The sequence below is a fragment of the Stegostoma tigrinum genome, chromosome 26 (genome assembly GCF_030684315.1).
Source record: "Stegostoma tigrinum isolate sSteTig4 chromosome 26, sSteTig4.hap1, whole genome shotgun sequence".
Taxonomy (NCBI): domain Eukaryota; kingdom Metazoa; phylum Chordata; class Chondrichthyes; order Orectolobiformes; family Stegostomatidae; genus Stegostoma; species Stegostoma tigrinum.
Window position 1 is genome coordinate 17404848 of NC_081379.1, and position 26123 is coordinate 17430970.

Below are 26123 nucleotides of genomic sequence, written 5' to 3' on the forward strand. Positions count from 1 at the left end.
CTACCCCAGCAAAAAACCATAACATCCAGCCCTAAGTTTGTATACCGTCTGGAGAATGTTTTGCTTTAACTAGATAGCAGCACCTTGGATTGACTACAAACAAGTGCACACTCGTTAATATCTGTGTCTTTGGTTCAGTTACTGTACTTTTTACTAAACCTAATACTAACTATTTATTTCGATGACTGTTCCCCGTTGGATCTATGCTTCGCTTTCACATCACCAGTTTTTGGGCTACAGCCAGAAACCCGTCTCTCAGTCTGGGAAACACACCCACCCACCTGGTTTCCATGGAAATATGACCATACTTGAAAATTGGGTGGCGCCCACTTCTAACGAGTGCAATCCCAGGGTGACGCTAGTTAGTTATACATGGAGAGAGAGATAGTTTATTTCAGAGAAGATAAGAGGGACATGGTGAGCAAACGTGCGGGGAGTGAAGCGGGGAAAACTGCCAGCGGCCGCCCCAAGACTGAGCTACCACGGAGTGGAATAGGTAAGAATTTGGATCCGAAACGTGGCTGCAAAAGGCACCGTACGGGATCGAGAACACCTAGGGCGAGGCAGCGCTGGGTGTGAGAGGAAGTGAAATCCGGACAGAAAATAATCAATAACGAACAGGGCGGTGCACGACACCTTAAACAAAATAGAGGAGGAATGAAAAAAAGGAAGAGTGAAGCAAGCGAGAGGCTGTGGTAATCTTGTTTTTGTGAATGAGTAGGATAGAGACAGATTCAATTCTAATTTTCCAACTGTTTAGATCATTTGGCTGAATGTAGATTTGAAATATTTTCTAAACATAGGGTTTAAAGGGATGCAGATCAAAAGTGTCCTAGATTGTATCTCTCGTGTTTGAGTTTGCAGGTAACTCGGAAGCAGCATTAGTGCACCAATTTGCCTCCACACACCTTGTGAAGAATAGGGAGGGGAGAGGCAGTCAGGCATTTCTGCTTCTCATCAAAAATTAGTGACTCATGCTGGAGTGTGTGTGGCTGTTTATATGAGATCAGCATTTGGATTGGCTTTAACTTAGCTCAGAGGTCAAAAGTAGAATTGTTGAATGCTACAGTGCAAAGACGAAATTGTTCCTGCCAATGAATTTATCTGTGTGAATCTAGATAATTTCATTTGAGTCTTCCACTCATTCTTCTGACTGTCTTCAGTTCTTTCAAGCAACTGCTAATTACTTGAGGAAAAATATCTCCTACATCTTAAACATGCCTGTGTAGATACAGTTTGTTGAACTTACATTCATGAGTGTTTCTACTAATAGAAGGAAAGAACAACCTGTCTCTGCTTGCTTTATCATAATCTTGAACTTTAGTTGGCCACCCTTCACTAAAGGGTTGTGTGAAATATGTCAAAACTTCTTAAAAAGTTGTTTTTTTTATAATTGTGATCCATTACCCCAGGAAATATGGTAACATATTTGTGGTCCTTTTCATCTTTTTGTCTATGCTAAAGAGTGGGTGCTTAAAAGTATGCACAATATTGCTTACTTGATTGATTGATTGACATTTTTACAGTTTTGTGTCTTGTACAAGTTCATCATTGACAGTGTCAGAGAATGATGGACGTCCAGTCCCTATACACCTGTATTCCGCATGCAGATGGCCTCAAGGCCCTCCGCTTCTTCCTGTCCCGCAGGCCCGATCAGTCCCCCTCCACCGACACCCTCATCCGCCTAGCCGAACTCGTCCTCACCCTCAACAACTTCTCTTTCAATTCCTTCCACTTCCTACAGACTAAGGGGGTGGCCATGGGCACCTGCATGGGCCCAAGCTATACCTGCCTCTTTGTAGGTTACGTGGAACAGTCCCTCTTCCGCACCTACACAGGCACAAAACCCCACCTCTTCCTCCATTACATTGATGACTGTATCGGTGCCGCCTCTTGCTCCCCAGAGGAGCTCGAACAGTTCATCCACTTCACCAACACCTTCCACCCCAACCTTTAGTTCACCTGGGCCATCTCCAACACATCCCTCACCTTCCTGGACCTCTCAGTCTCCATCTCAGGCATCCAGCTTGTAACTGATGTCCATTTCAAACCCACCGACTCCCACAGCTACCTAGAATACACGTCCTCCCACCCACCCTCCTGCAAAAATTCCATCCCCTATTCCCGCCGCATATGTTCCCACGATGACGCATTCCACTCCCACACATCCCAGATATCCAAGTTCTTCAAGGACCGAAAATTTCCCCCCACAGTGGTCGAGAACGCCCTTGACCGCGTCTCCCACATTTCCCGCAACACATCCCACACACCCCGCCCCCGCCATAACCGCTCAAGGAGGATCCCCCTCGTTCTCACACACCACCCCACCAACCTCCGGATACAACGCATCATCCTCCGACATTTCCGCCATCTACAATCCGACCCCACCACCCAAGACATTTTTCCATCCCCACCCCTGTCTGCTCTCCGGAGAGACCACTTTCTCCGTGACTCCTTTGTTCGCTCCACACTGCCCTCCAACCCCACCACACCCGGCACCTTCCCCTGCAACCACAGGAAATGCTACACTTGCCCCCACACCTCCTCCCTCACCTCTATCCCAGGCCCCAAGATGACTTTCCATATTAAGCAGAGGTTCACCTGCACATCTGCCAATGTGGCATACTGCATCCACTGTACCCGGTGTGGCTTCCTCTACATTGGGGAAACCAAGCGGAGGCTTGGGGACCACTTTGCAGAACACCTCCGCTCGGTTCGCAATAAACAACTGCACCTCCCAGTCGCAAACCATTTCCTCTCCCCCTCCCATTCTTTAGATGACATGTCCATCATGGGCCTCCTGCAGTGCCACAATGATGCCACCCGAAGGTTGCAGGAACAGCAACTCATATTCCGCTTGGGAACCCTGCAGCCCAATGGTATCAATGTGGACTTCACTAGCTTCAAAATCTTCCCTTCCCCCACCGCATCCCAAAACCAGCCCAGTTTGTCCCCTCCCCCCACTGCACCACATAACCAGCCCAGCTCTTCCCCTCCACCCACTGCACCCCAAAACCAGTCCAACCTGTCTCTGCCTCCGTAACCTGTTCTTCCTCTCACCCATCCCTTCCTGCCACCCCAAGCCGCACCTCCATCTCCTACCTACTAACCTCATCCCACCTCCTTGACCTGTCCGTCTTCCCTGGACTGATCTATCCCCTCCCTACCTCCCCACCTATACTCTCCTCTCCACCTATCTTCTTTTGTCTCCATCTTCGGTCCGCCTCCCCCTCTCTCCCTATTTATTCCAGAACCCTCACCCCATCCCCCTCTCTGATGAAGGGTCTAGGCCCGAAACGTCAGCTTTTGTGCTCCCGAGATGCTGCTGGGCCTGCTGTGTTCATCACATTTCATTATCAAGGCTTCTCCAGCAATGCTTTCAAATCCACAACCTCTGCTACCTAGAAGGAACAAAGCAGCAGGCCATGGGAACGCCACTGCCTGCAAAGTCTATGCCAAAATTTTTGTCAAAAATCTGGAACTCTCTTTTTGACAGTACTTTGTCGTGTGTATGTATATCTGAAGGATTGCAGCAGTTCTAGAAGACAGTCCATTACCACTAAAGGTAACTAAGGATGGGCAATAAACATTGGCCCAGCAATGCCCATGTCTAATGAATGCATACAAAAAAGATGTCAATAGATAAACGGTCTGGTAATGGCTTATACCGCTACACTTTAAAGTTCCTCTGCTCCATTTAAAATCTTATTACATGTTTCCCTACTCTAATTTCCAAAGTGAATTACTGCACACTTCTGTGTACTATGCAACAGCCTGATATCCTATCCATGGCTTACAGCCTTTGAAAATTATTATGGTTTTTCACATTAATTAATTTGGTGTCACGAGCAAATTCCAGTATTTTCTCCAAGCATCTCACCAATTGCTTATCCCTTTCATACAGCAATTTTGAGCAGTTCTAATTTTACCCTTAATCATTGATGGACCGAGTAACCTCCTTGTGTGCCATTTTGACTTCATAATCTTTAACTTTCTGCCCTCTAAGCTTCTCTATCAATGTGTCACATTCCTATCATTCCAAATCCTTCCGTGTTTGTTTCAGATTTCACAGGGGGATTTTTTTCAAACACTTCTCGAAAATGATACATACACAGCCATTACATTTTATCTGAAACAACTAAAGCAAGACAAATTGTCTTATAATTTCCTAATCGTTAACCTCCTTGTATATTACATTTGCCACTTGACACCGTCTAGATCTGAGGTACTTTTTGTTTTCCACAAACTAGTGGCATGATATACATAAAGTCTTGTTTACTACTCTCTTTTATCTCAAGACCCTTGGATACAAACAGCCTAATCCTAGATTTGTTTAGCTTGAGTCTGAACAACTTATTTAGTATTGTTCCTTCTGATTAGTTACTTTCACTGTTTTACATAAATGTTTGGTGATGTTGCATTTCTGTGTCTGGGAGGCCATACTTAGCATTTCTTCTCTCTAAATGGCAAGCCTTCACCCTAGTGATGTAAAACATATCTTGATTAGCTTCTTACTACTAATCAAATCTAGACATCCTTTTTATTGCTGTTGTTTCATGAATTCTTTCTCAAATATGTCATGCATCATTTCGTCTGCTCTTAGATCACTTTCTTGTCATGCTTCGTTATCTGGAGTTTGTATCAAGTAAATCAGCTGCCTTGAAATAGCAATATACTGACTGACAAACTGCTTGTTTGTCAAAAAATAACCTTGTCCCACCACAAAGTGTAACCTTCACCACACGCGTTGAATGGCATTGTAGATTGTAAAAATCCTCCAGAGAATGTGGATTGTATTAGTAAAGGCATTTTAGGTTGTAAAAATCCTCCAGAGGATGTGGGCTGTATTAGTAAAACTTACAAAACTAAAATATATACAAGTTCCAAAAGGCAGTAGCATGTGCAGGAGACGGAATCAATTACATTTTACAGAATACTGCTGACACTTGATTTGACAACGATCATTGTCATGTTAACTGGAATTTTGAATTTTGCCTGTTGATTTCATTTTTAAAGTAATTTACAATGTAGCAGTGGTTACAGAACTCTGAAATTGATCATCTCATATTCAATAGGCAAGGTGGAGAAAGCAGTTCAAGTTAAGATTTTGAATATCAGCAGGGATGAATTCTGTATTCATCAAAAGACTTTTCTGGTTGTTGTTTCTGTATATCTAGCCTCCTTCTTCTCCTTCTATTTTTAATGCACCTGGAAATATTGCAATGGCGGCCGTCGCTAATATTTACCCTGCAGCACTGGCAATTGCCATCCTTTGTATTGCAAAATGTGCAAAACTTCCTTTTGACTAATTAGTTTTGGCACTGGAGTACGCTATTTCAGAGTAAGCTCTGATGTGCAAAACCAGGATTTAATCCAATTTATTGAATGAAATGTGTGAAGATATTCTTATTAAGTTCCTTTTGGGCATTTTAAATCCATTTCATTGCAAATGTGCATGCTGAACTGATAACCCCTGCAATGACTGGAACAACAAGGCCACATGAATTATCAGAAGTCTGATTTCACAATGTTGTTAGAATTCTTTGGTGAATGGAAAATGTTCAGTGTCTGTTTTCTGAACTGCTGACAGACTTTAATCCTTCTGTAAAGTTGCTGTGTCTGGAATGGGAGTGGCTGGTGACTGTTACTAGTTAGGAAGAGGATAATATTATTTCTTAGTGCTAGCATTTGCCTGAGATAGTTTTCAGTATATATGTGAGGAACTGACCAGAACTTGGTATGGGAGATTCGACCAGTAGAGGTAAAGAATGTTTGTTCCTGAATTTAAGCAGTCAATGCAGACACTCGAATGGTAGGAGTGTGAGGGATACAAGAGCGGAACAAGGAGTGTACAGTCAAAGTGTACGTGAAAGTTTTACATTATTATCACAGAAGGAGATTGCCTGTTTATGCAAATTGGTAGTCACTTAAGTTGAGTACTATGCCAACTTTTTTTGTCTGTTAAAAATAATTATTGACATACATTGTAGTTTGTGGATGTGCTGTTTCAACAGTACAGAGAGCTCACTGATGCTAGGATAGTACAGAGCAGAGCACAGTAGACCACTGTATATAACTGGCTGCTGAGAATCACAGTTATCAGCCCCATATCCTCTGGCAATTAGCTCATGGATTAAACACAGCAAAAGGCTGGAAACTTTGGTTTCCCATGAAAATACTTTACATCAACATGACACATTTGGTCCAAAGTAACTATGCCAGAGTTCAGGCCGCACTTGGGTCTCCTCCCCAATTTTTTTTATCTAACCCGAACAACGTAAGACAACAATGCTGGAAGCTGTTTGCTGTAAACAACTCTGCATCCGTATTTCCACCCCCTCCCACTCAAATCATGGCCTAAAGGTGTCAGTGATTATATGATTGGATGGCTTACACAATATTTATAACAGCACATGCTATTGTTTTTAATCCAGTGATTTGTTTGTAGTACCTTTCCCACACCTGGATCTTTTTGAGTTCTCTGAAGGCAGGTCAGATTCACATTGCAATGATCACCACCAAAGGGTAAGCCAAGGTGGAGCAGTTCTGAACCCACCTGATCCTACGGGAATCGAACCCTATGCTGACCTTAATTTGCCCCACACCAGTCATTTGGCCAGTTGAGCCAAATGTGTCCCGCCACCCCAGCCTGACAAGAAGAATTTGCTGGTTGATACTCAACCTGTTTGGCATCCTATGAATGTACTTCCCATGGCAACATATCCAAGAGTGGGATTGAACCTGGTGTGTCTGACTCAGTGGCAGAGACATTCCCTACTGCACCACAACACCTCCTTTCCCCCAGTAGATATCAATTACTAAAATTGGTTGTCCCTCACTGACATTAAAGGTGTTGTCATATGGTGCATTTCAGGAAATTGTGGCACATTGTTGCCTCAACATTCTAACCTACTTACATTTCTATTTGGGACTGTGTGCCAAGCAAAAACACAGCCAGAGAATTTGTCATCACAATCTGGAATGGCCAATATAAAACAAGTGTTACATTGGCCATTTTATATTTCAAAGGCTAACCCATTTTGGAAAGACAGGACAAATCACATCAACTGGAATGGCCTTCCATTTTGTAGAAGCGCCTTGCATTGGAACAGAGACACCACCTCCAGCCATCTGCAGAAACTAGCTCTTCTGGAAAGTTTCAGATTGTTCACGTGTCTGGTGCCCTGTAACATGCTGTCCCTGAGGTCAAAGCCATTGTTCTTAGCCTTGCTGGAACTTGTTTGTAGCAATAACAAAGAAGAGACAGTGTGAAGTACAAGTTGGTTTGAGTTGATTTATGTGACTTTCTTCCCAAGGATTTAGCATGAGATTCTGACTATACTGTGAAGTATTAGATGAATGTCTTTCATGGCAGACTGTGAACTTTCCAGGCGACATTCAATGGACATTTATTTGCAGTATTTATACCATGGTTTATATCTTCCACATCAGTGTTCTGTGGTACTAGTTCCTAGTGGGGTAATTTGATAAACATAATGTCAAAATATATTGTTTGGGAACATATCAGAAATAATTTTAGACTCAGCTAAGATTTGCAGGTGAGGTGAATTGGCCATACTAAATTGCCTGTAGTGTTCAGAAATGTATAGATTAGGTGGGTTATAGGGACATGGGTCTGGGTTGGATGCTCGGAGGTGCGGTGTGGACTTGTTGGGCTGAAGGGCCTGTATCCACATTGTAGGGATTCTACGATTCTGAAGTGAAAAGTTGGACAAAATAAGAACAAAATAGCTTTAAACTCGGTCATTGTTAATACTGCATGGTCTTTGGATCCATGGCCTTGGTATGTTCCTTGTATTACTATTACACTCAAGCTAGACAACTAGTTTGATTCAATGAGGAATCAAGGTGACCATGCCTAGAACAACTCCATGCATATGTAAAAATGAGGTGTCGGCCCAGCAAAGGTACAACATAAATAGCAAAATCAGCAAGTTGTAAAGAAAACTATCTACTCCCACACTTAAGTAGATTGGATCAAAACACTGATATCCTGTTCAATTAGGATTGATGATGAGTGATTAAGCAAGTGATCATGCTCCTCCTGAAAGATGATGAATGCAACATACCTAGCACAGCTTTGGCAACTATCGTCAGTCAACTAAGCCAAATGGATGATGCATCTTTGCCTTTACCTGAGGTCCCCAATATCGTAGATGGCAGTCTTCACCCGATTTGATTCAATCCATGTGATAACAAGAAACGGCTGAGCAAACTGGACATGGCAAAACTGATGGGGCCCAAGAACATCACAATTGTATTGCTGAAGACTTTAGCTCCAAAACCAGCTGTACGCCCAGCCAATCTGATCTGTCGAGCTACAAAACAGGCATTTGCCAGTAATGTGGAAAATTACCAGGAATATCCTGTTAATAACAAGCAGGAAAAATCCAACACATCCATTGACCTTCCCGTTAGTGTATTCTCAAGTATCAGCAAAAGATTGATGATCTTAGAACAAAAAAAATTACAGCACAGGAACCAGGGCCCTTTGACCCTCCAAACCTGGACCGACATGCTGCCCATCACACCTAAAACCCCCTACCCCTCCTGGGATCGTATCCCTCCATTCCCATCCTATTCATGTATTTGTGAAGACACTCTTTAAAAGTCACTATTGTGTCTGCTTCCACTACCTCCCCTAGCAGCGAGTTCCAAGCACCCACCACCCTCTGTGTAAAAAACTCTCGTACATCACCTTTTAAACTTTGCCCCTTGCACCTTTAACTTATGCCCCCTAGTAGTTGACTCTTCCAAACCTGGGAAGAAGCTTTTGACTGTCCACACTGTTCATGCCTTTCATATTCTTGTAGACATCTATCAGGTCACCCTTCAACCTTTGTCGTTCCAGTGAGAACAACCCAAGTTTCTCCAACCTCTCCTCATACCTAACACCCTCCATACCAGGCAACATCTTGGTAAATCTTTTCTGTACCATCTCCAAAGCCACTACATCCTTTTGGTCGTGTGGCGCCTTGTTTCAGTACTGAGGTGTATCATTTACTAAGTAGCAAGTTGTTTTCAGAAATCTCAATAAAAACCAAAAGAACTGCAGATGCTATAAATCAGGAACCAAAAAAAAATGGTTGTGAGGAAGGGTCACTGGACCCAAAATGTTAACTGTTATTTCCTTCACAGATACTGCCAGACCTGCTGAGCTTTTCCAGCAACTTTGTTTTTGTTCCAGAAATCTCAAACTTGAGTTTGACCAGAGCTCCTTTGAAACATGGTCCATGGATAAAAGAGCTGAATTTGAGAGGCGTGGTGAGGGCTGATGTTGTCAAACAGCATTTGATTGAGCATGGTGTCGAGAAGAACCATTAAAATCGAAGTGGATAGGAATCAGGGTGGAAGCAGAGGAAGAGGGGTCTAGGTTTGAAACATCATCTTTCCTTCTCTGATGCTGCTTGGCCTGCTGTGTTCATCCAGCTCTACACCTTGTTAACTTTCTTCATTGGACTGTTTTTCTCTATAGAAATTTTGAACTGTGATGGTTTGGTTAAAAAAGTACTTGCACAATTCTGACATCCAGTTATCCTTTCCATTCCAGCTAATAGCCTGATTAAGTAATGTCAAATAAACTGCCTAACACAGCTTTCAGGTACAATACAATAAAGTACTGCAAATGCTAGAGCTCGGAAACAAAAACTGAAATTGCAGGCAAAATCCAGCAGGTCTGGCAGCATCTGTGGGAAGAAAGTAGAGACAGTGTTTCAATTCAGTGACTTTTCTGCATGTAACCCAGGATTTCATTCTAACTTGCATTCATCATGTAAATAATACAAACTTTAGCATATTGTGGAAGTGATTCAGCTCGGTGCTGCAGTTCATTACACATAATAGCCACGTAGTTTTATCACTTTGCTGAGTGTTTAAGTGTCAGGTACAATTGAAACCATGTATGGTGTATTGGAGCTCCTACAGTTAATGTCATTTAGGAAAGGAAAACTGCTGGCCTTACCTCTTTGGCCAGCATGTGTTTGCCTAGGAAATGGTTGTGGCTGTTGGTCTGTCATCTCAGTTCCAGGACATCTCTGCAAGAATTCCTCAGAGTAGTGAGCTACAGGTATTGTCCAGCTAACACTTTGTATAGTTGCATTAGTCTTATACTCCAACCCCCTTGAATATAGAACACCACAGCCCAGTGCCTGTCCAAATGACTGCTAAACATCACCATTGTATCTTCTTCTACCACCTCCCCTGCTATTGCATTCCTAGCAAAAACTGTGTGAAAAACGTGCCTCGCACATCTGAAAACTTTCCCCCTTTGACCTTAAACCCATATCCTCTAATATTTGACATTTCCACACTGAGGAAAAGACTCTATCACCCTGTTCTGCCTCTCATAATTTTATTTACTTCAGTCAGGTTGCCCCTCAGCCTCTGACATTCTAGTCAAAACGGTCCAAGTTTGTCCAATATTTCCTCACAGCTAATACAAACTAATCTAGGCAACATTCTGGAAAAATTCTTTTGCACCCTCTTTAAAGCCTCCGTATGCTTCCTAAAGTGTGGTGATCACAATATTCCAATTATAGCTTAACTAAAGTTTTATACAGCTGCAACATGACTCACCAACATTTATACTCAATACCCCGACCAATGAAGGCCAGGATGCACATGCCTTCTTTACTAGCTTATCCACTTGTATTGCCACTTTCAGGGAGCTTTGGATTTGCACTCCAAGATACATCCGTATATCAATGCTCCTAAGGATCCTACCATTTAGTGTATACTTCTCTCTTGCCTTTGACCTCCTAAAATGCATCACCTCATAGTTGTTCAGATTAAGCTACATCTACCATTTATCTGCCCAACTTGCCAACTGATCTATATCTTGCTAATTCCTTTGACAGCCTTCCTCACTAGTGACAACTCCACCAAAAACTTATTAATCGTACAACTTACATTTTTCATCCAAATCAATTATGTATGTGTATGTGGGTATATATTACTAACAGGGGTTCCAGCACTGATCTTTGCAGAACACCACGGGTGACGGACGTCCAGTCAGAAAAACACCCCTCCACAACTACCCTAGGTCCTCTATGACCAATGCAATTTGAAATAAGTGTCAACATTCCATTGGCCTTCCTGATTATCTGCTGCCAGTGTACTACATTTCTGTGTTTCGTGCATAAGTACCCAAAATCCCTTTTCTGTTGCAGCTTTTCTCCATTTAAATAACACTGTTCTTTTTTTTCCCTTCCAAAATGAACAACCTCACATTTTTCACTATTATTCTCCATTTTCCAAGTTTTTGCCCACTTATGTAATCTATCTGTATCTCTCTGTAAACTGTTTGTAGCCCCCTTGCAATTTGCCCTTCCACCTATTTTTGTGCCATTTGTAAATCTGGCTATAGCACTTCTATCCTCCAAGTCATTAAACTATATTGTAAACATCTGTGGTCTAGCACTGATCCTTGTGAAATCCCACTGGTCATGGTCTGTCAACCTGAAAAAAACCCCTTATCTCCACTCACTGTTTCCTGTCTATTAGCTCATTCTCTATCCATGCCAACACCATGGCGGTCTTGTAACTAAACCTATTGAGAAGTCCCCTGTTGAACACGTGCTAGAAATCCAAATACAATACACCTACTGTTTCCCTCCTATCCACTCTGGATGAGCCTTCCTTGAAAAACACGAATAAATTGTCAAATAAGATTTCTCTTTTATGAAACTATTCCCCCTGAGTGTTTAAATCAGACTGTACCCTCATGGCAGCTTTGTCCTGGGAAGGCACTGTTGCAAGTTGCATTGTTTGAGTTCCTGCCTGGACAGCCTGGTATCACCAGTCAAGTCCCATTTAGTCTGTGGGGATAGTTCAGCAAAGCCTAGAGCAGTGTTCCCTATGACATCTTGTGGGGAAGTTAATACATCCTTACCAGCCTCTCCTTAAATGTACTCATTTTATGTGAAATACTGCATTACCCATTCTCTCTCCCTCAAACCATTCTGCTCCCATTCTCGCGGCTGAGAATTTCAAATATCTGAGCAGTTGATTTTGAGTAATATAACCATCACTTGTTGCAACATTTTGGGGGCTAATCCTCACTGACCACTTTATTCACTAACTTCTTTGACTTTGTAATGATCTCCTCATCTCTCCTTACACTGTACCCCCTGTAGGAAAGAGTAAGTTAACAAATTCCTTTGAATTTAGTGTGTCAGTCAAACCTCTGTGGTCTGGTACTTTAGAGAAATGATTTGAGAATTGAAAATCTGCAGCTACTAATCTGTAGACTATTCTGTGTTGCCAATCTCTCTATTTTCCAGTGGATAGATCACAGTGCATTATCAGTAGCTCTTTACACCAGCTGTCTACTGTCTGTTACAGGATAAGGTACACCTTCCTCACCATGCATAGCATAGCAACCTGCCTATCTTGAGCAAATGCCACAAACGTTGTATCATTTCCATTTAAGGCAACAGTGTAAATCGGCAGATTCAGCTGAGAAGATTTTGGAACCAAACCAGAGACTACATCATTTTAATCACCAGACATTGGGAATAAAGCTAACAACCTTCATGTGTACCATCATGAAACAGAAACACTTTAAAAATCACGTGTGCCACATACATTGAACCATTAAAATCTGTTAAATATATCGGCAATTTCTGACACACTTGTTTTCTCACTTTCCTTTCTTGCTCTACTATTTCATTCTCCCATTTGTTGTGTTCCTTGGTGTCAGAAACAGCTATGACTATGAAAGCAGATATTTAATCATCCATAATTGTATGACTGAAGTCAGGAGCAGGAGGATTGCCGATATAGATCTGCAACAAATATAATTAATTGCACGGCTGTGACCTGCCTCCTTCTACTTGTTATAACACCCATGGTTTATAGTAGGATATTTGCCCCAGCAAAAATGTGCCTGCATACCCACTCTACACCCATAGTACTCCATGGTCTTTCAAGAGAAATATGTGAAAGAATTTCGACAAACTTAATTGAATGACATCAAATCCAGCATTTAAAGAGTGCTGTTGGATGGTATAATGGAGAGTAAGTAAATGATTTGCTGCTGACTCTGTTAAAGTGAAGGATTGAGTCTTAAGGTTTTGTGTATGATTAATTCTCTTTTGCAAAATTAATATTATTTTGTGAGTAATGGCAAAAACTAGCATCTGCTCTGTAAGGAGTAGTTCAAGCAAGTTAAACCTTTCCTCTCACATTGATGTATGATGAGATTGGAACATTTAAGTGGGAAGACCAGTTTTGTAGTTCCCCATTTTAGTGCAGTATTCTGATAAACCTGTCTGATTGGGATATTTTGGGTGGATCTGCCAAATGCAAGCTGCGGTAACATGATATAGTGCTTTGTAATACAAGCTGCAACATATCTCCGTGGAAATAATTGTTTGGCGGTACAGAACTCAAGTGTTGCAGAAAAATGGCACATGTCATCAAAGCTTTTCATCCTGCTTTGAACAGGACAATTTATTAGTCATACCAAAGTAAAGGGAAACTATATCGTATCAGATGTGAGTGTCAGTTGTTTGGTGAGTGGGCTATGGTAGAGGTGTGCCATGGAAAATGCACCATTTAATGATGACCTCAATCAAATATATTGAAATTTTAAATGAGGTGTTGCTGTGAAAAATTAACCCGAGAATTGCTGTCACCTCTTTTTTTGAATTGTAACAGGCACAGTGTGTGTACATTTTCTATTTGTGTGCAAAGAATAGGGCACTGTGCATTGATATATTTCGCTTCTAGTACAGGAAAGTGCAACCTACTGTGAGCCAAATGGTGCAAATTGATTATCAGTGTAATTCTTTACATGCTCACAATTAAAGGCAGTCCAATTCTGGAGTTGCATCCTAAATTGGACATTGTGTTGGGAGTTTTGCAAACATGGTATAGTTAGGTATAGTTTGTACCATGCTTTTGCAAACAACTGAGGTTGTGCTTTTTCATATGATCCACCAGTGTGCAGTCTACACATATAGCATCACACCAGCACTGAAATTCATATACCACATTACTCATTTATGTGATAGCAGAATAGCTTTTGGCTTGATGGTAGCACCCTGTTAGTGCTGAACGATAAATGTGATTCCTTGACTGAACAGCATTTTCCAAATTATCCCAAGCGTGTGAAGAATTACACTTACCTTACATTGGTACCCCATGGTTATTGACATCTCTGCTTACAGAAATTGGTTCTTGCAATCCATTCCTTCTTGACCACTCAAATTTTCATTCATCTTAATTAAATCACCCGTCATATTCTCCATGAAATGCATGGTCGGATTTCTATGCAGTACTCTCAATTTGCTCTAAATAGTATTCTCTACTGTTCTAACTTAGCATCCCTGGGCTTATACTTTGTGTTAGCTGATGATGGAAAGCATCCAGTATGCCTGTTTGTGATACCCTGTTTTGTTTGCCCTCTCTAAATGCTATACCTCACATTTCTACAGATTGAACTCTATACTGACCACTTTTTAGCCTGACCACCAGACCAGTCCATTCATATCTTCCTGCTGTTCGCAGCTCTTCCTCCTCACTATTAACCACTCTATCAATTTCTGTACCATCTGCAAACTTCTTAATCATACCCACTATGTTTAAATTTAAATAATTGACTATATAGTATGAGCAGCAAGGAATCTAGAATGGAGCCCTGCAGAACTGCACAGGAAATAAGCTTCCAGTCACGAAGTACCTGTGGTCATTGCCTTTTGCCTTCTGCCACCGGTGCGGTTGCCTTAAGGTTCAATTTGTTATTTTCTCTTGGAATGCATGAGCTTTGAATGATCTGATTAGTCTGCCATATTGCTCAGCCCAGAGATGAGTATGAGGCCACTTGCGAGGTAAGATGTCAGGTTCATATTGGTACCTCTGCATTGAAGTGCCCAATTAATCAATCTGCAGGAAACCAAGGAGCAAACGTGGAAACATGCCTCCGGCTTGTTATAAGACCATGCCTGGGCCTACAATGAGACAATTGGGTACAAATACAGTTTTTCACCATTGGGAGGTTCTGGGGGTTTATTAAGGAAAATAACCAGGGAGGGGAGTCGAAGTGAGTTTTCTGTCATTGCATATACAAGAACTGTCCCTGGAACTGGCTTTATTCAAGTGCATTGTAAATTTGATAATTATGCTGCAATTGATGATGTATCACTGATCAAGCAGATGTCAACCTCACAAACCCCAAGCAACTGTAAACTAGCACCATTTGCTTGGATCCAGGTTTATCCCTAGTGATCCCTAAATAGCAGCTATAAATTATGTATTTATGTTTCATGTTTTCTGGTGCAGTGTACGATTGTTTACTTTCAAATTTAATGTTCACAGTTGCAAGGCTTTGTTTCTTAATTGTTTATTCTTTATTCTTTCATTGCAGATGCTAAGGGTAGTGAAGCTCTCTGTAATGGAAAAGGCTCAGAGGTGACTCTGCCAGTGGATAATCTAATCACCAATGGTGCTGCTGATGTGTTTACAAATGGCATGGTGGAGGCCACTCCCATTCCAAATATGCTGAAAATCAAGATTCATGTGCCTGGATGCGACATCATTAGCTTAGAAGTAGGTTCTTGGTAGTGTTGATTTACCATTTGGCTTTCCTAACACCAGCTCTCAACAACCACAACCTTCTTTATAAACAAAATCAAGTAAAGAGAAAAGCCCCCCGGTGGTGTACTCAAAAAGAAGCTGCACACAAAAAACAAATTAAGATATTCTGGAAGCAGTGACCAAGAACTTGGTCAAAGGGGTGAATTTTAGAAGGCCATTACAAAATAGGCAGAAAAGTTTGGAGTGTTTCCAAAGTGTGGGGCCTCAGAAATGCTGCAAACAAGACTGACTTTGGTGGCTGAAAGGAGAGGGATTGCTACAAATGAGCTGAGAATCAGAATGGAGAGTCCAAGGCAGATGGTAGCACAGGAAGAACTTGGAGAGAAAGGAAGCAGCAACGTTATGCTTGGTAGTGATTTTTTTTAAAATGAGGCAATAAAAGCCAATGTTAGTAGGTCAGGAATTGATGGGTTTGGATGAAATGATAGCTGTGAAGAATTGGAGGGTGATTAGGAACTGGGTAGATAAGAGACGGCAAAGCATTTGTGATGAGTTAGCAAAACATAGACCACTTTGTAGAACCTGTAGTTTGCTAATTTTGTAAATTTTGCACAGGCTGTACATCATGATTATCACTTGAAGGTGACCAATATATGTATTCATAGTATTTGTTTTGACTCCAATCGGTAAACTGTCCATTTGGCATGATAAATGACCCAGTTATTTTAAGTAGTTTGTTCAGTGACAGTTCATCAGGACGTGGGATTTGCTGATTGTACCTCAAAACAAATCGGAATGTGTCTGTTTTCTAGGTGCCCTTTCAGGAGATGGTCCAGGAGATCATCCAGATTCTGATGGAACGTGAGGACACATGTCATCGGACGTGCTTCTCACTTCAGCATGATGGCAACATTCTGGATAACCTTGCAGCATTGGCAAGCGTAGAAGGACTGAAGGATGGATCAATTGTCCGAGTGGTAGAAGGTAAAGGGAGGCACTTTGTTAAAGGATGTTTGGTGTCTTAGCTAGATTGCCTACAAGCTTCATTTATTCAATATTCAATTGATAATAACTCATCAGAAATGTAGGGCTAGGAGTTACAATATTGTAGCTTGGTTTGTTCTCATAATTCCTCACTTACTGATCACCTAGTTTTGGCTGTGCTGTCATTGGGAGCAGATGGATGTCTTCTGAGTGAGTGACAATTACTAAAGTTTAAGCTGCAAGTGGCAGAATATGTGGATACAGATTACCTGCCCAGGTTTACAGCTGGAAACAATACATTGTATCGGCAGACCAAAGAGTGCTGTCACATGGGGAAGGGGTTTCATGGTGTGATTTTTGGGGTCAAACCAAAATATATACAGAAGTTAAACTGAGGAGAATAATTGGTCAATGAATAGAAAAACTTGACCTTTTTTGGTGGATATCCAATATATGTTAAAATGCTGAATGGTTTGAAGATGCTAAACATATTTACCAATAAGTGAAGTTGTAAATATAGTTTCATCTGTCTGCTGTACACTTTGAGAACTCCCAATGAATTTGTTGCTTACCATGCGTAGAGATGATGCCTTCTCAAGAACTGGAAACCAGCCATTGCAATTGAAAATGTGTTATGAAACTACAGAGGTCCCGAACATACAAGAATTCCTTAATTGTACCACATAATCAAAGTAAAACCAATACAAAAGTTTTGATCAAAAATATGATAGAGATGCAAGGTGAGTTTACAGTGCAACACGAGAAAATATCAAAACTCAGTTGGAGTTGAGGATGGGAGCTGAGATCAAAATGCAGCCACTAGACCTCATTAACTCTATTGCAAGAAAGTGAAGATGAAGCACTCAATGAAGTGAGACAGCTTCAATATTGGAACCCAGTCTCTTCATGGTAAAGCAAAAACTTTGAATGCAACTCAATAGCATAATACTTCTGTCATGCCAAGAACAAATTTCAAATTTTCTTATCAATGAACAGCATCCACACCCATTGAACAGAACACATTTATCCCAGTTGAAGAAACTCAGTCTACTGGAGACAGAAGTCACTCTCACATCAAGTTAACTCTTCTTGCATTGTTTTCTTTTCTCTCCACTCGGTCACTGAGAAGGAATATGGCACCACTATCCCATTTTCTCTTTCTCATCCACTTGCCTTTTTCCCATCCTTTTCCACTTCCCATCCCACAAGGTAAATAGAGGAATCAGCACAGAGCAGTCAGTCAATTATGTACACCCCTAGGGAAAGAAATTGGTCCTTTGAAAAAGAAAATGGCGTAAAGGATTCTCAACCATCAGCATACAGGTACAGGGTTTGTTTGAGGTGAAAGACGGGTGGCAGTGCAGGATGCCAGTGCTTTCCTGGAACCGTGAGGACATAAGAAAAGGAGGCAAAGCTTCCAAACACAATTGAGAGTCCACCTGAGTTCAAAGAAGGCAACTGTTGGCAACGAGAACGTGTCTTTAATTTTGGATCCAGTGGTGGTAAGGAGAAATGTCCTCTGCAGGAAGGCCAGCGCCATGAGAAAGACAGAAGAGATGGTTGAACAAAAAGACAGCAGAGGCTATTCTTGTTAAAGAATCCTTTTTGTCATTTGATATGTCTTGTCACTATCTTGGTCAACAGAAGTTCACACATTTGCCATCAACTTTCAGTATTTACATGATGTTTAAAAATAGGAAAAGTGCCCAGTTAGCTGAAAAAAAGCAATGACCTACTTAATGTTCTGTTAGATGGGGTGGCTTTTGTCTCAGCCATTACTACCCAGCAACCCACTTGGGCCTTGGATCGATTCGAAGAGTAGAAACCTTGGTAATACGAGCCTTACTAGTGCAGCTGAATATTTGGCTGCTGTTCGATGGGACACAGTGCACTGCATCCTATACACTGCAGACTGTATTCGCCCCCTCTGCAGGTATGCCCATCATTCCTCTCCTGATTCTGTGGTCAGCCGCCCCCATTGATCCCTCCTCCATGCTGCTGACAGTGCATAGTTTGTGAACCTCTTCTCTGTTCTGCACCTTTTTTTTCAGGTGTAACAGACTTTCATTTCCTGCAAGGACTGAAAGATAGAGAACATATCTGGCATCTTTGATCAAAGAGTGTTTCAAGTACATTAGCTTGCTATGTCAATACCAAGGCTCTGAAATGGGAACATACAGTGTTGCATCCTGGAGTAGCATTCATCCTCAGGCTTCTTGTGGAGTGTCTGCTGGAGATTAAATACCAGAGGCTTTCACCATGGTCTAGCATGCGTTCACCTTTCCAGAGTGAAGCAGGTCATTGAACTTTTCTTGCATAGTGGCCAATTCTCCTTCCTCCTGAGGTTGTTTGTAAGACCATCACCTCTGCACAGAACAAGAGTGGAACTTGATTTGCCAGTCTATATGGCGCAGTATTAATACAACGTGTTTTAATTATGCATCTACTGCTTTACTTTGAGGTTGCTAATTTCGGGCCTTTTTTGAAATTTATGTTGTAAACATTTGTATTTCATTTGAATAGCTCTCTTTCCTGCTACCTTTGAGTTCTTCCAGAAAATGATCAGCGCCTGTTGGATCTTCATTTCAAAGAATTGTTCATGAATAAATTGCAAGCATTGTCACCAAACTTTCAATGTTAAACATGGGAACAGGAATACACTCTTCAGCCCCTCAACTCATTCCAACACTCACTTTGATCATTATCCCATCTACTTGCCTCGGTTCTGTAATCTTTAGTTTATCAATGTTAGTTGTTAAATTTTTAATTGACATCCCAATCTCAAAAGTTTTTTTGGAGGGTGGGAGAGTGTGGTAAATAGTTTAAGATTTCCATTACACAATTTTTATTGTGTGTTTTCTGATTTTTCTTTATTCTTTTGGAGTTTTGTAGTTTATGGTGGAGGTGTATTATGCTCTGGTCTGGCATTGAAGTGTCTTTTTTCTGTTTCTGCCTCAGAACCATATACTGTCAGGGAGGTTAAGATTCACATCCGTCACATCCGGGATCTGTTGAAGTGTCTGGACCCTGTTGATGCTTATAATGGCATTGAGTGTAACTCTTCTTCTTTCTTAACCACTATCTCTGAGGGAGATATTGCAGGTATGATTTGTGCAAGTACTTCGTTATGAAAAGGAGATTGGGTAATTAAGCAAGTTAGCATGATGATGTGATTAGATACAGTGTAGATTGATAGGATAAAAGCCTCTTACATTGTGAGTTGATGAACATTTTTTTTTGTCGCTGTATTATTCAACAATTCCATATGAATTTGGGCAATCTCAAAACTAATATCCAGAAGCATGTAATCCAGAGCATGTGATGACCTCATCTGGAAATCAATTTGAAATCTTATTCAATTGATGCGATTGCTGGTGATTTTATGATTTATGTGTGTTATGTCTTTAAAAATTAGCTTTTCATGTTGAAAGACAGATGCAAGAGACTTGGCGCACATGCAAATGTTATTATTAAATCAGTTTAAGTTGGAAAGCTGCATGCTAGAGCATTGCTTGCAAGAAAAAATCATTGATGTTTCCCTCTGATGATGTGGCTGTTGTTTTTTAAATCAGCCATAAATTAATTGGTGAAACAGTGGTTGGCAAGACCCACTCTATGCAATAATTTTAAACAGCATTAATGTTGTTTCTTAAGTCTGAACATTAGGTTCTCATTCTTTCAAGAAACATAAACTTTAACCAGCCTCCCTGGGGAAGAAAATGTGAATGCAGAAGACCCTAAAACTTGGAAGTTTGTGAATTGTAAGGAGGATAGTGATAGATTTCAAAAAGATACAGACAGGCTAAAGAAATGGCAAACATGTGACAGTTGAAATGTAATAACGAGAAGCGATGCATTTTGGTAGGAAGAATGAGGAACGGCAATATTATCTAAAGCATTATCTAAAGGAGGCCGAAACAGAGACCTGGGATAGGAGTGTGCACAAATCTTTGAAGGTGACAGAGCAAGTTGTGAAAGCAGTCAAAAAAGCAAACAGGACTCTGAGCTTTATAAATACAAGTATGGAACACAAAAACAATAAAGACGTAGTGAACCTTTATTAAACAGTGCTTTGCCTGAACTGGAGTATTGTGTTTAATTCTAGGCATTGCATTCTAGGAAGGATGTGAAGCCTTTAGAGACAGTCCAGAACATAGAACATAGAACTGTATAGTACAGTACAGGCCCTTTGGCCCATGATGTTGTGCCGAACTTCTACCCTAAACCTAAGGTCTATATAACCTCCACCCCTACCTTATACTGTCATCGATATGCTGATCTAATAGCTGCTTAAATGCCCCGAATGAGGCCGACTCCACTACCCTCTTCAGCATTGCATTCCACTCTCCTACCACTCTGAGTAAAGAACCTACCTCTGATGTGTCCCCGATATCTACCTCCACTTACTTTAAAACTGTGCCCACTAGTAATAACTACCTGCACCCGAGGAAAAGGTCTCTGGCTGTCCACTCTATCTATAGCAAGCCTGAGAAACTTCAGTGATGTGAATTAATTGGAGGAACTTTCTTTTTGTGTCTCTGGAGAAGAAAATGTTATGAAGAATTTGATAGAGATATTCAGGATCCTGAGAGGTTTGGACAGAATAGGCAGAGAGAACTAAATACTGGTGCAAGAATCAATGAACACTCATTAAGGTAAATGGGAAAAAAAATGTTGATGTTGCTGGCTAGGTCAGCAATTTTTCCAAACTCTGATAATAAAATGTGAGGCTGGATGAACACAACAGGCCCAGCAGCATCTCAGGAGCACAAAAGCTGACGTTTCAGGCCTAGACCCTTCATCAGAGAGGGGGATGGGGTGAGGGCTGTGGAATAAATAGGGAGAGAGGGGGAGGCGGACCGAAGATGGAGAGAAAAGAAGATAGGTGGAGAGGAAAGTATAGGTGGGGAGGTAGGGAGGGGATAAGTCAGTCCAGGGAAGACGGACAGGTCAAGGAGGTGGGATGAGGTTAGTAGGTAGGAAATGGAGGTGCGGCTTGGGGTGGGAGGAAGGGATGGGTGAGAGGAAGAACAGGTCAGGGAGGCAGAGACAGGTTGGACTGGTTTTGGGATGCAGTGGGTGGAGGGGAAGAGCTGGGCTGGTTGTGTGGTGCAGTGTGGGGAGGTGACAACTGGGCTGGTTTTGGAATGCGGTGGGGGAAGGGGAGATTTTGAAGCTGGTGAAGTCCACAATGATGCCACTGGGCTGCAGGGTTCCCAAGCGGAATATGAGTTGCTGTTCCTGCAACCTTCGGGTGGCATCATTGTGGCACTGCAGGAGGCCCATGATGGACATGTCATCTAAAGAATGGGAGGGGGAGTGGAAATGGTTTGCGACTGGGAGGTGCAGTTGTTTATTGCGAACCGAGCGGAGGTGTTCTGCAAAGCAGTCCCCAAGCTTCCGCTTGGTTTCCCCAATGTAGAGGAAGCAACACCGGGTACAATGGATGCAGTATGCCATATTGGCAGATGTGCAGGTGAACCTCTGCTTAATATGGAATGTCATCTTGGGGCCTGGGATAGGGGTGAGGGAGGAGGTGTGGGGGCAAGGAGACGCGGTCAAGGGCATTCTTGACCACTGTGGGGGGAAAGTTGTGGTCCTTGAAGAACTTGGACATCTGGGATGTGCAGGAGTGGAATGCCTCATCGTGGGAGCAGATGCAGCGGAGGCGGAGGAATTGGGAATAGGGGATGGAATTTTTGCAGGAGGGTGGGTGGGAGGAGGTGTATTCTAGGTAGCTGTGGGAGTTGGTGGGCTTGAAATGGACATCAGTTACAAGCTGGTTGCCTAAGATGAAGACTGAGAGGTCCAGGAAGGTGAGGGATGTGCTGGAGATGGCCCAGGTGAACTGAAGGTTGGGGTGGAAGGTGTTGGTGAAATCTCCTGCATTTCCCGCAACACATCCCTCACACCCCGCCCCCGCCACAACCGCCCAAAGAGGATCCCCCTCATTCTCACACACCACCCCATCAACCTCCGGATACAACGCATCATCCTCCGACACTTCCGCCATCTACAATCCGACCCCACCACCCAAGACATTTTTCCATCCCCACCCTTGTCTGCTTTCCGGAGAGACCACTCTCTCCGTGACTCCCTTGTTCGCTCCACACTGCCCTACAACCCCACCACGCCCGGCACCTTCCCCTGCAACCGCAGGAAATGCTACACTTGCCCGCACACCTCCTCCCTCACCTCTATCCCAGGCCCCAAGATGACTTTCCATATTAAGCAGAGGTTCACCTGCACATCTGCCAATGTGGTATACTGCATCCATTGTGCCCGGTGTGGCTTCCTCTACATTGGGGAAACCCAGTGGAGGCTTGGGGACCTCTTTGCAGAACACCTCCGCTCGGTTCGCAATAAACAACTGCACCTCCCAGTCGCAAACCATTTCCATTCCCCCTCCCATTCTTTAGATGACATGTCCATCATGGGCCTCCTGCAGTGCCACAATGATGCCACCCGAAGGTTGCAGGAACAGTAACTCATATTCCGCTTGGGAACCCTGCAGCCCAATGGCATCAATGTGGACTTCACCAGCTTCAAAATCTCCCCTTCCCCCACCGCATCCCAAAACCAGCCCAGTTGTCCCCTCCCCCCACCGCATCACACAACCAGCCCAGCTCTTCCCCTCCACCCACTGCATCCCAAAACCAGTCCAACCTGTCTCTGCCTCCCTAACCTGTTCTTCCTCTCACCCATCCCTTCCTCCCACCCCAAGCCACACCTCCATCTCCTACCTACTAACCTCATCCTACCTCCTTGACCTGTCCGTCTTCCCTGGATTGATCTATCCCCTCCCTACCTCCCCACCTATACTCTCCTCTCCACCTACCTTCTTTTGTCTCCATCTTCGGTCCGCCTCCCCCTCTCTCCCTATTTATTCCAGAACCCTCACCCCACCCCCTCTCTGATGAAGGGTCTAGGCCCGAAACGTCAGCTTTTGTGTTCCTGAGATGCTGCTGGGCCTGCTGTGTTCATCCAGCCTCACATTTTATTATCTTGGATTCTCCAGCGTCTGCAGTTCCCATTATCACTGATACTGTTTCCAATCTCGAATTACTTTTGAGAAGATGGTGATGAGCTGCCTTCTTGAACCACTGCAGTCCCTTTAACATCAGTAGACTCATAATGTCGTTAAGGGGAGAGTTCCAGAATTTTGACCCAGCAACACCGCGCTGTGTCCCTCTCTGCTTGCAGTGTACATTAATGATCGAGACAAGATCAGTGCTGGGTCCACTGCTTTTTGTCATTTGTATAAATGATTTACATGTGAACTTTGGAGGTATGGCTAGTAAGTTTGCAGATGACACCAAAATTGGTGGTGTAAGAGGACAGCTAAGAAGGTTACCTCGGAGTACAATTGGACCTTGATTCATTAGATAAATGTAAGGTGCTGCATTTTGGAAAGACAAATAAAGTCAGGACTTATACACTGAATTGTGAGGTCCTGTGGAGTGTTGCTGAACAAAGAGACCTTGGAGTGCAGGTTCATAGTTCCTTGAAAGCGAAGTCACAGTTATTTAGGATAGTGAAGAAGGCATTTGGTATGCTTGCCTTTATTTGTCAGTGCATTGAATATAGGATTTGGGAGCTCCTGTTGCAGCTGTATGGTTAAAAGACCTTGGCTGTCCACCCTATCTATGCCCCTCATGATTTCATAAACCTCTATAAGGTCACCCCTCAACCTCCAACACTCCAGGGAAAATAGTCCCAGCCTATATCTGTTGGGCCACTTTTGGAGTACTGCATTCAATTCTGGTCTCTTTGCTTCAGGAAGGATGTTGTGAAACTTGAAAGGGTGCAGAAAAGATTTACAAAAATGTTGCCAAGTTTGGAGGTTTTGAGCTATAGGGAGAGGCTGAATAGGCTGGGACTACTTTCCCTGGAGTGTTGGAGGTTGAGGGGTGACTTTATTGAGGTTTATGAAATCATGAGGGGCATAGATAGGGTGGACAGCCAAGGTCTTTTACCCAGGATACGGGAGGCTAAAACTAGAGGTCATAGGTGAGAGGGGAAAGAGATAAAAGGGACTGGAGGGACAATGTTTTCATGCAGAAGGTGTTGCATGTACGAAATGAACTGCCAGAAGAAGTGGTGGAGGCTGGCACAATTACAACATTTAAAAGGCATCTGGATGGGTATCTAAATAGGAAGGGTTTAGAGAGAAATGAGCCAAATGGTGGAAAATTGGACTAGATTAGTTTAGGATATCTGGTCGGCATGGATGAGTTGGACTGAGAGGTTTAGTTTCTGTATTGTACATCATTATGATTATGACATGAATGTGGGAGGTTTCAACAGTAGGATTGCAGGTGACTTAAAAATTTGTGATGTAGCGAGTGGTGAGGAGGAAAGCCTTGGACTGCAGGAAGATAGTCAGATTTGCTGGTGAGGTGAGTTAAAAATGACCAATGGAATTTAATCTTGAAAAGTGTGAGATGATGAATTTTAGGAGAATTAACAAGGCATAGGTGTTACCGTTGAATGATAGGACTGCAGGAAGTACGAAGGGTTAGAAGGACCTTAGTGTGTATGTCCATAGATCATTGAAAGCATCAGGATAGGGCAATAGGATATTTAAAAGACACGTGGAGGACTTGTGTTGATTAGTCAGGGAATTGAATACAAGAGCAAGGAATTTATCACGGACCTGTAGGAGTTATCAGGTTGGTCTCAGCTTAAGTACTGTGTGTGGTTCTGGTTGCCATACCATAGCATGGCTGTTACTGGACAACAGAGAGTACAGATGAGATACAGCAGGATGTTCCCTGAGCTGGAGCGTTTTCACATAGAAAACTAGATGGTTTGCAAGCAGTTGTGTTTTGTAGTTTCACCAGGTTGACAGTTAACTTTTAGGTATGCACGGTTCTGCTCCCAGCAAGCATTTGTCCACTTTACATTGAACCAGAGTTGATCCCCTGGTTTGATATTTAATAGTGTGGGAGATATGCCAGACAATGAGATTGTAGATTGTGTTGGGAGGACTCCCAGAGCAACTTCCTCCTGATGATACGCCATTCTGCCACCGCTGCTGCCGGGTCACTCTTGCTGGTGAGACAATATATACAGGGTGATGATGGTGTAGCATAGGACACTGTGTGTATGTCAATGGCAGGTGATAGCTTGACTAATCTGTGAGCCAACTTTCTCAACTTTGGCATTAGCCCCAGATGTTGCTGAGGAGAACTTGGCAGGGTCAATGGAGCAGAGTCTGCTTTGGTTGTTTTTAATCACTTGGTAGATGCCGGGTATTCTATCTGGTTTCATTCCTTCTTTTGAGACTCTTTAGCAGCTGATATAACTTAATAGTTTGCTCGGCCATTTAAGAGTGCAGTTAAGAATCAACCACATTGATGTGGGCCAGACTGGATGAAGACAATGGTTTCCTTCCCCAAAGGAATTAGTGAGCCAGATAGGTTTCTACGAAAATTGACAATAGTTTCACGGTCATCGTTAGACTTCTAATGATGTTTACTGAGTTCAAAGTCCACCCAATGCTGTGAGCCAAGTCAAGTTTGGATTGCTAAATGATTACTTGGATCTCTGGATAATTAACCCAGTGATAGTAGCCAAAT

At 42.6% G+C, this 26123-nt stretch overlaps 1 protein-coding gene across 3 annotated transcripts in view; it reads left to right on the plus strand.

Annotated features, from left to right (window-relative positions):
• The first annotated feature begins 329 nt into the window (after positions 1-329).
• LOC125464096 (clustered mitochondria protein homolog) overlaps positions 330-26123 on the plus strand; it is a 75879-nt gene continuing 50085 nt past the window's right edge. For 2 of the 3 annotated variants that reach the window (XM_059655004.1, XM_059655005.1), the window contains exons 1-4: positions 330-496; positions 15389-15570; positions 16371-16542; positions 19501-19644. In XM_059655004.1, the coding sequence (XP_059510987.1) occupies positions 373-496; positions 15389-15570; positions 16371-16542; positions 19501-19644 (622 nt within the window). In that variant the 5' untranslated portion in view covers positions 330-372. Of the gene's footprint in view, positions 497-608; positions 696-15388; positions 15571-16370; positions 16543-19500; positions 19645-26123 lie in introns of those variants that run through there. The other variant, XM_059655006.1, reaches the window with a different exon arrangement.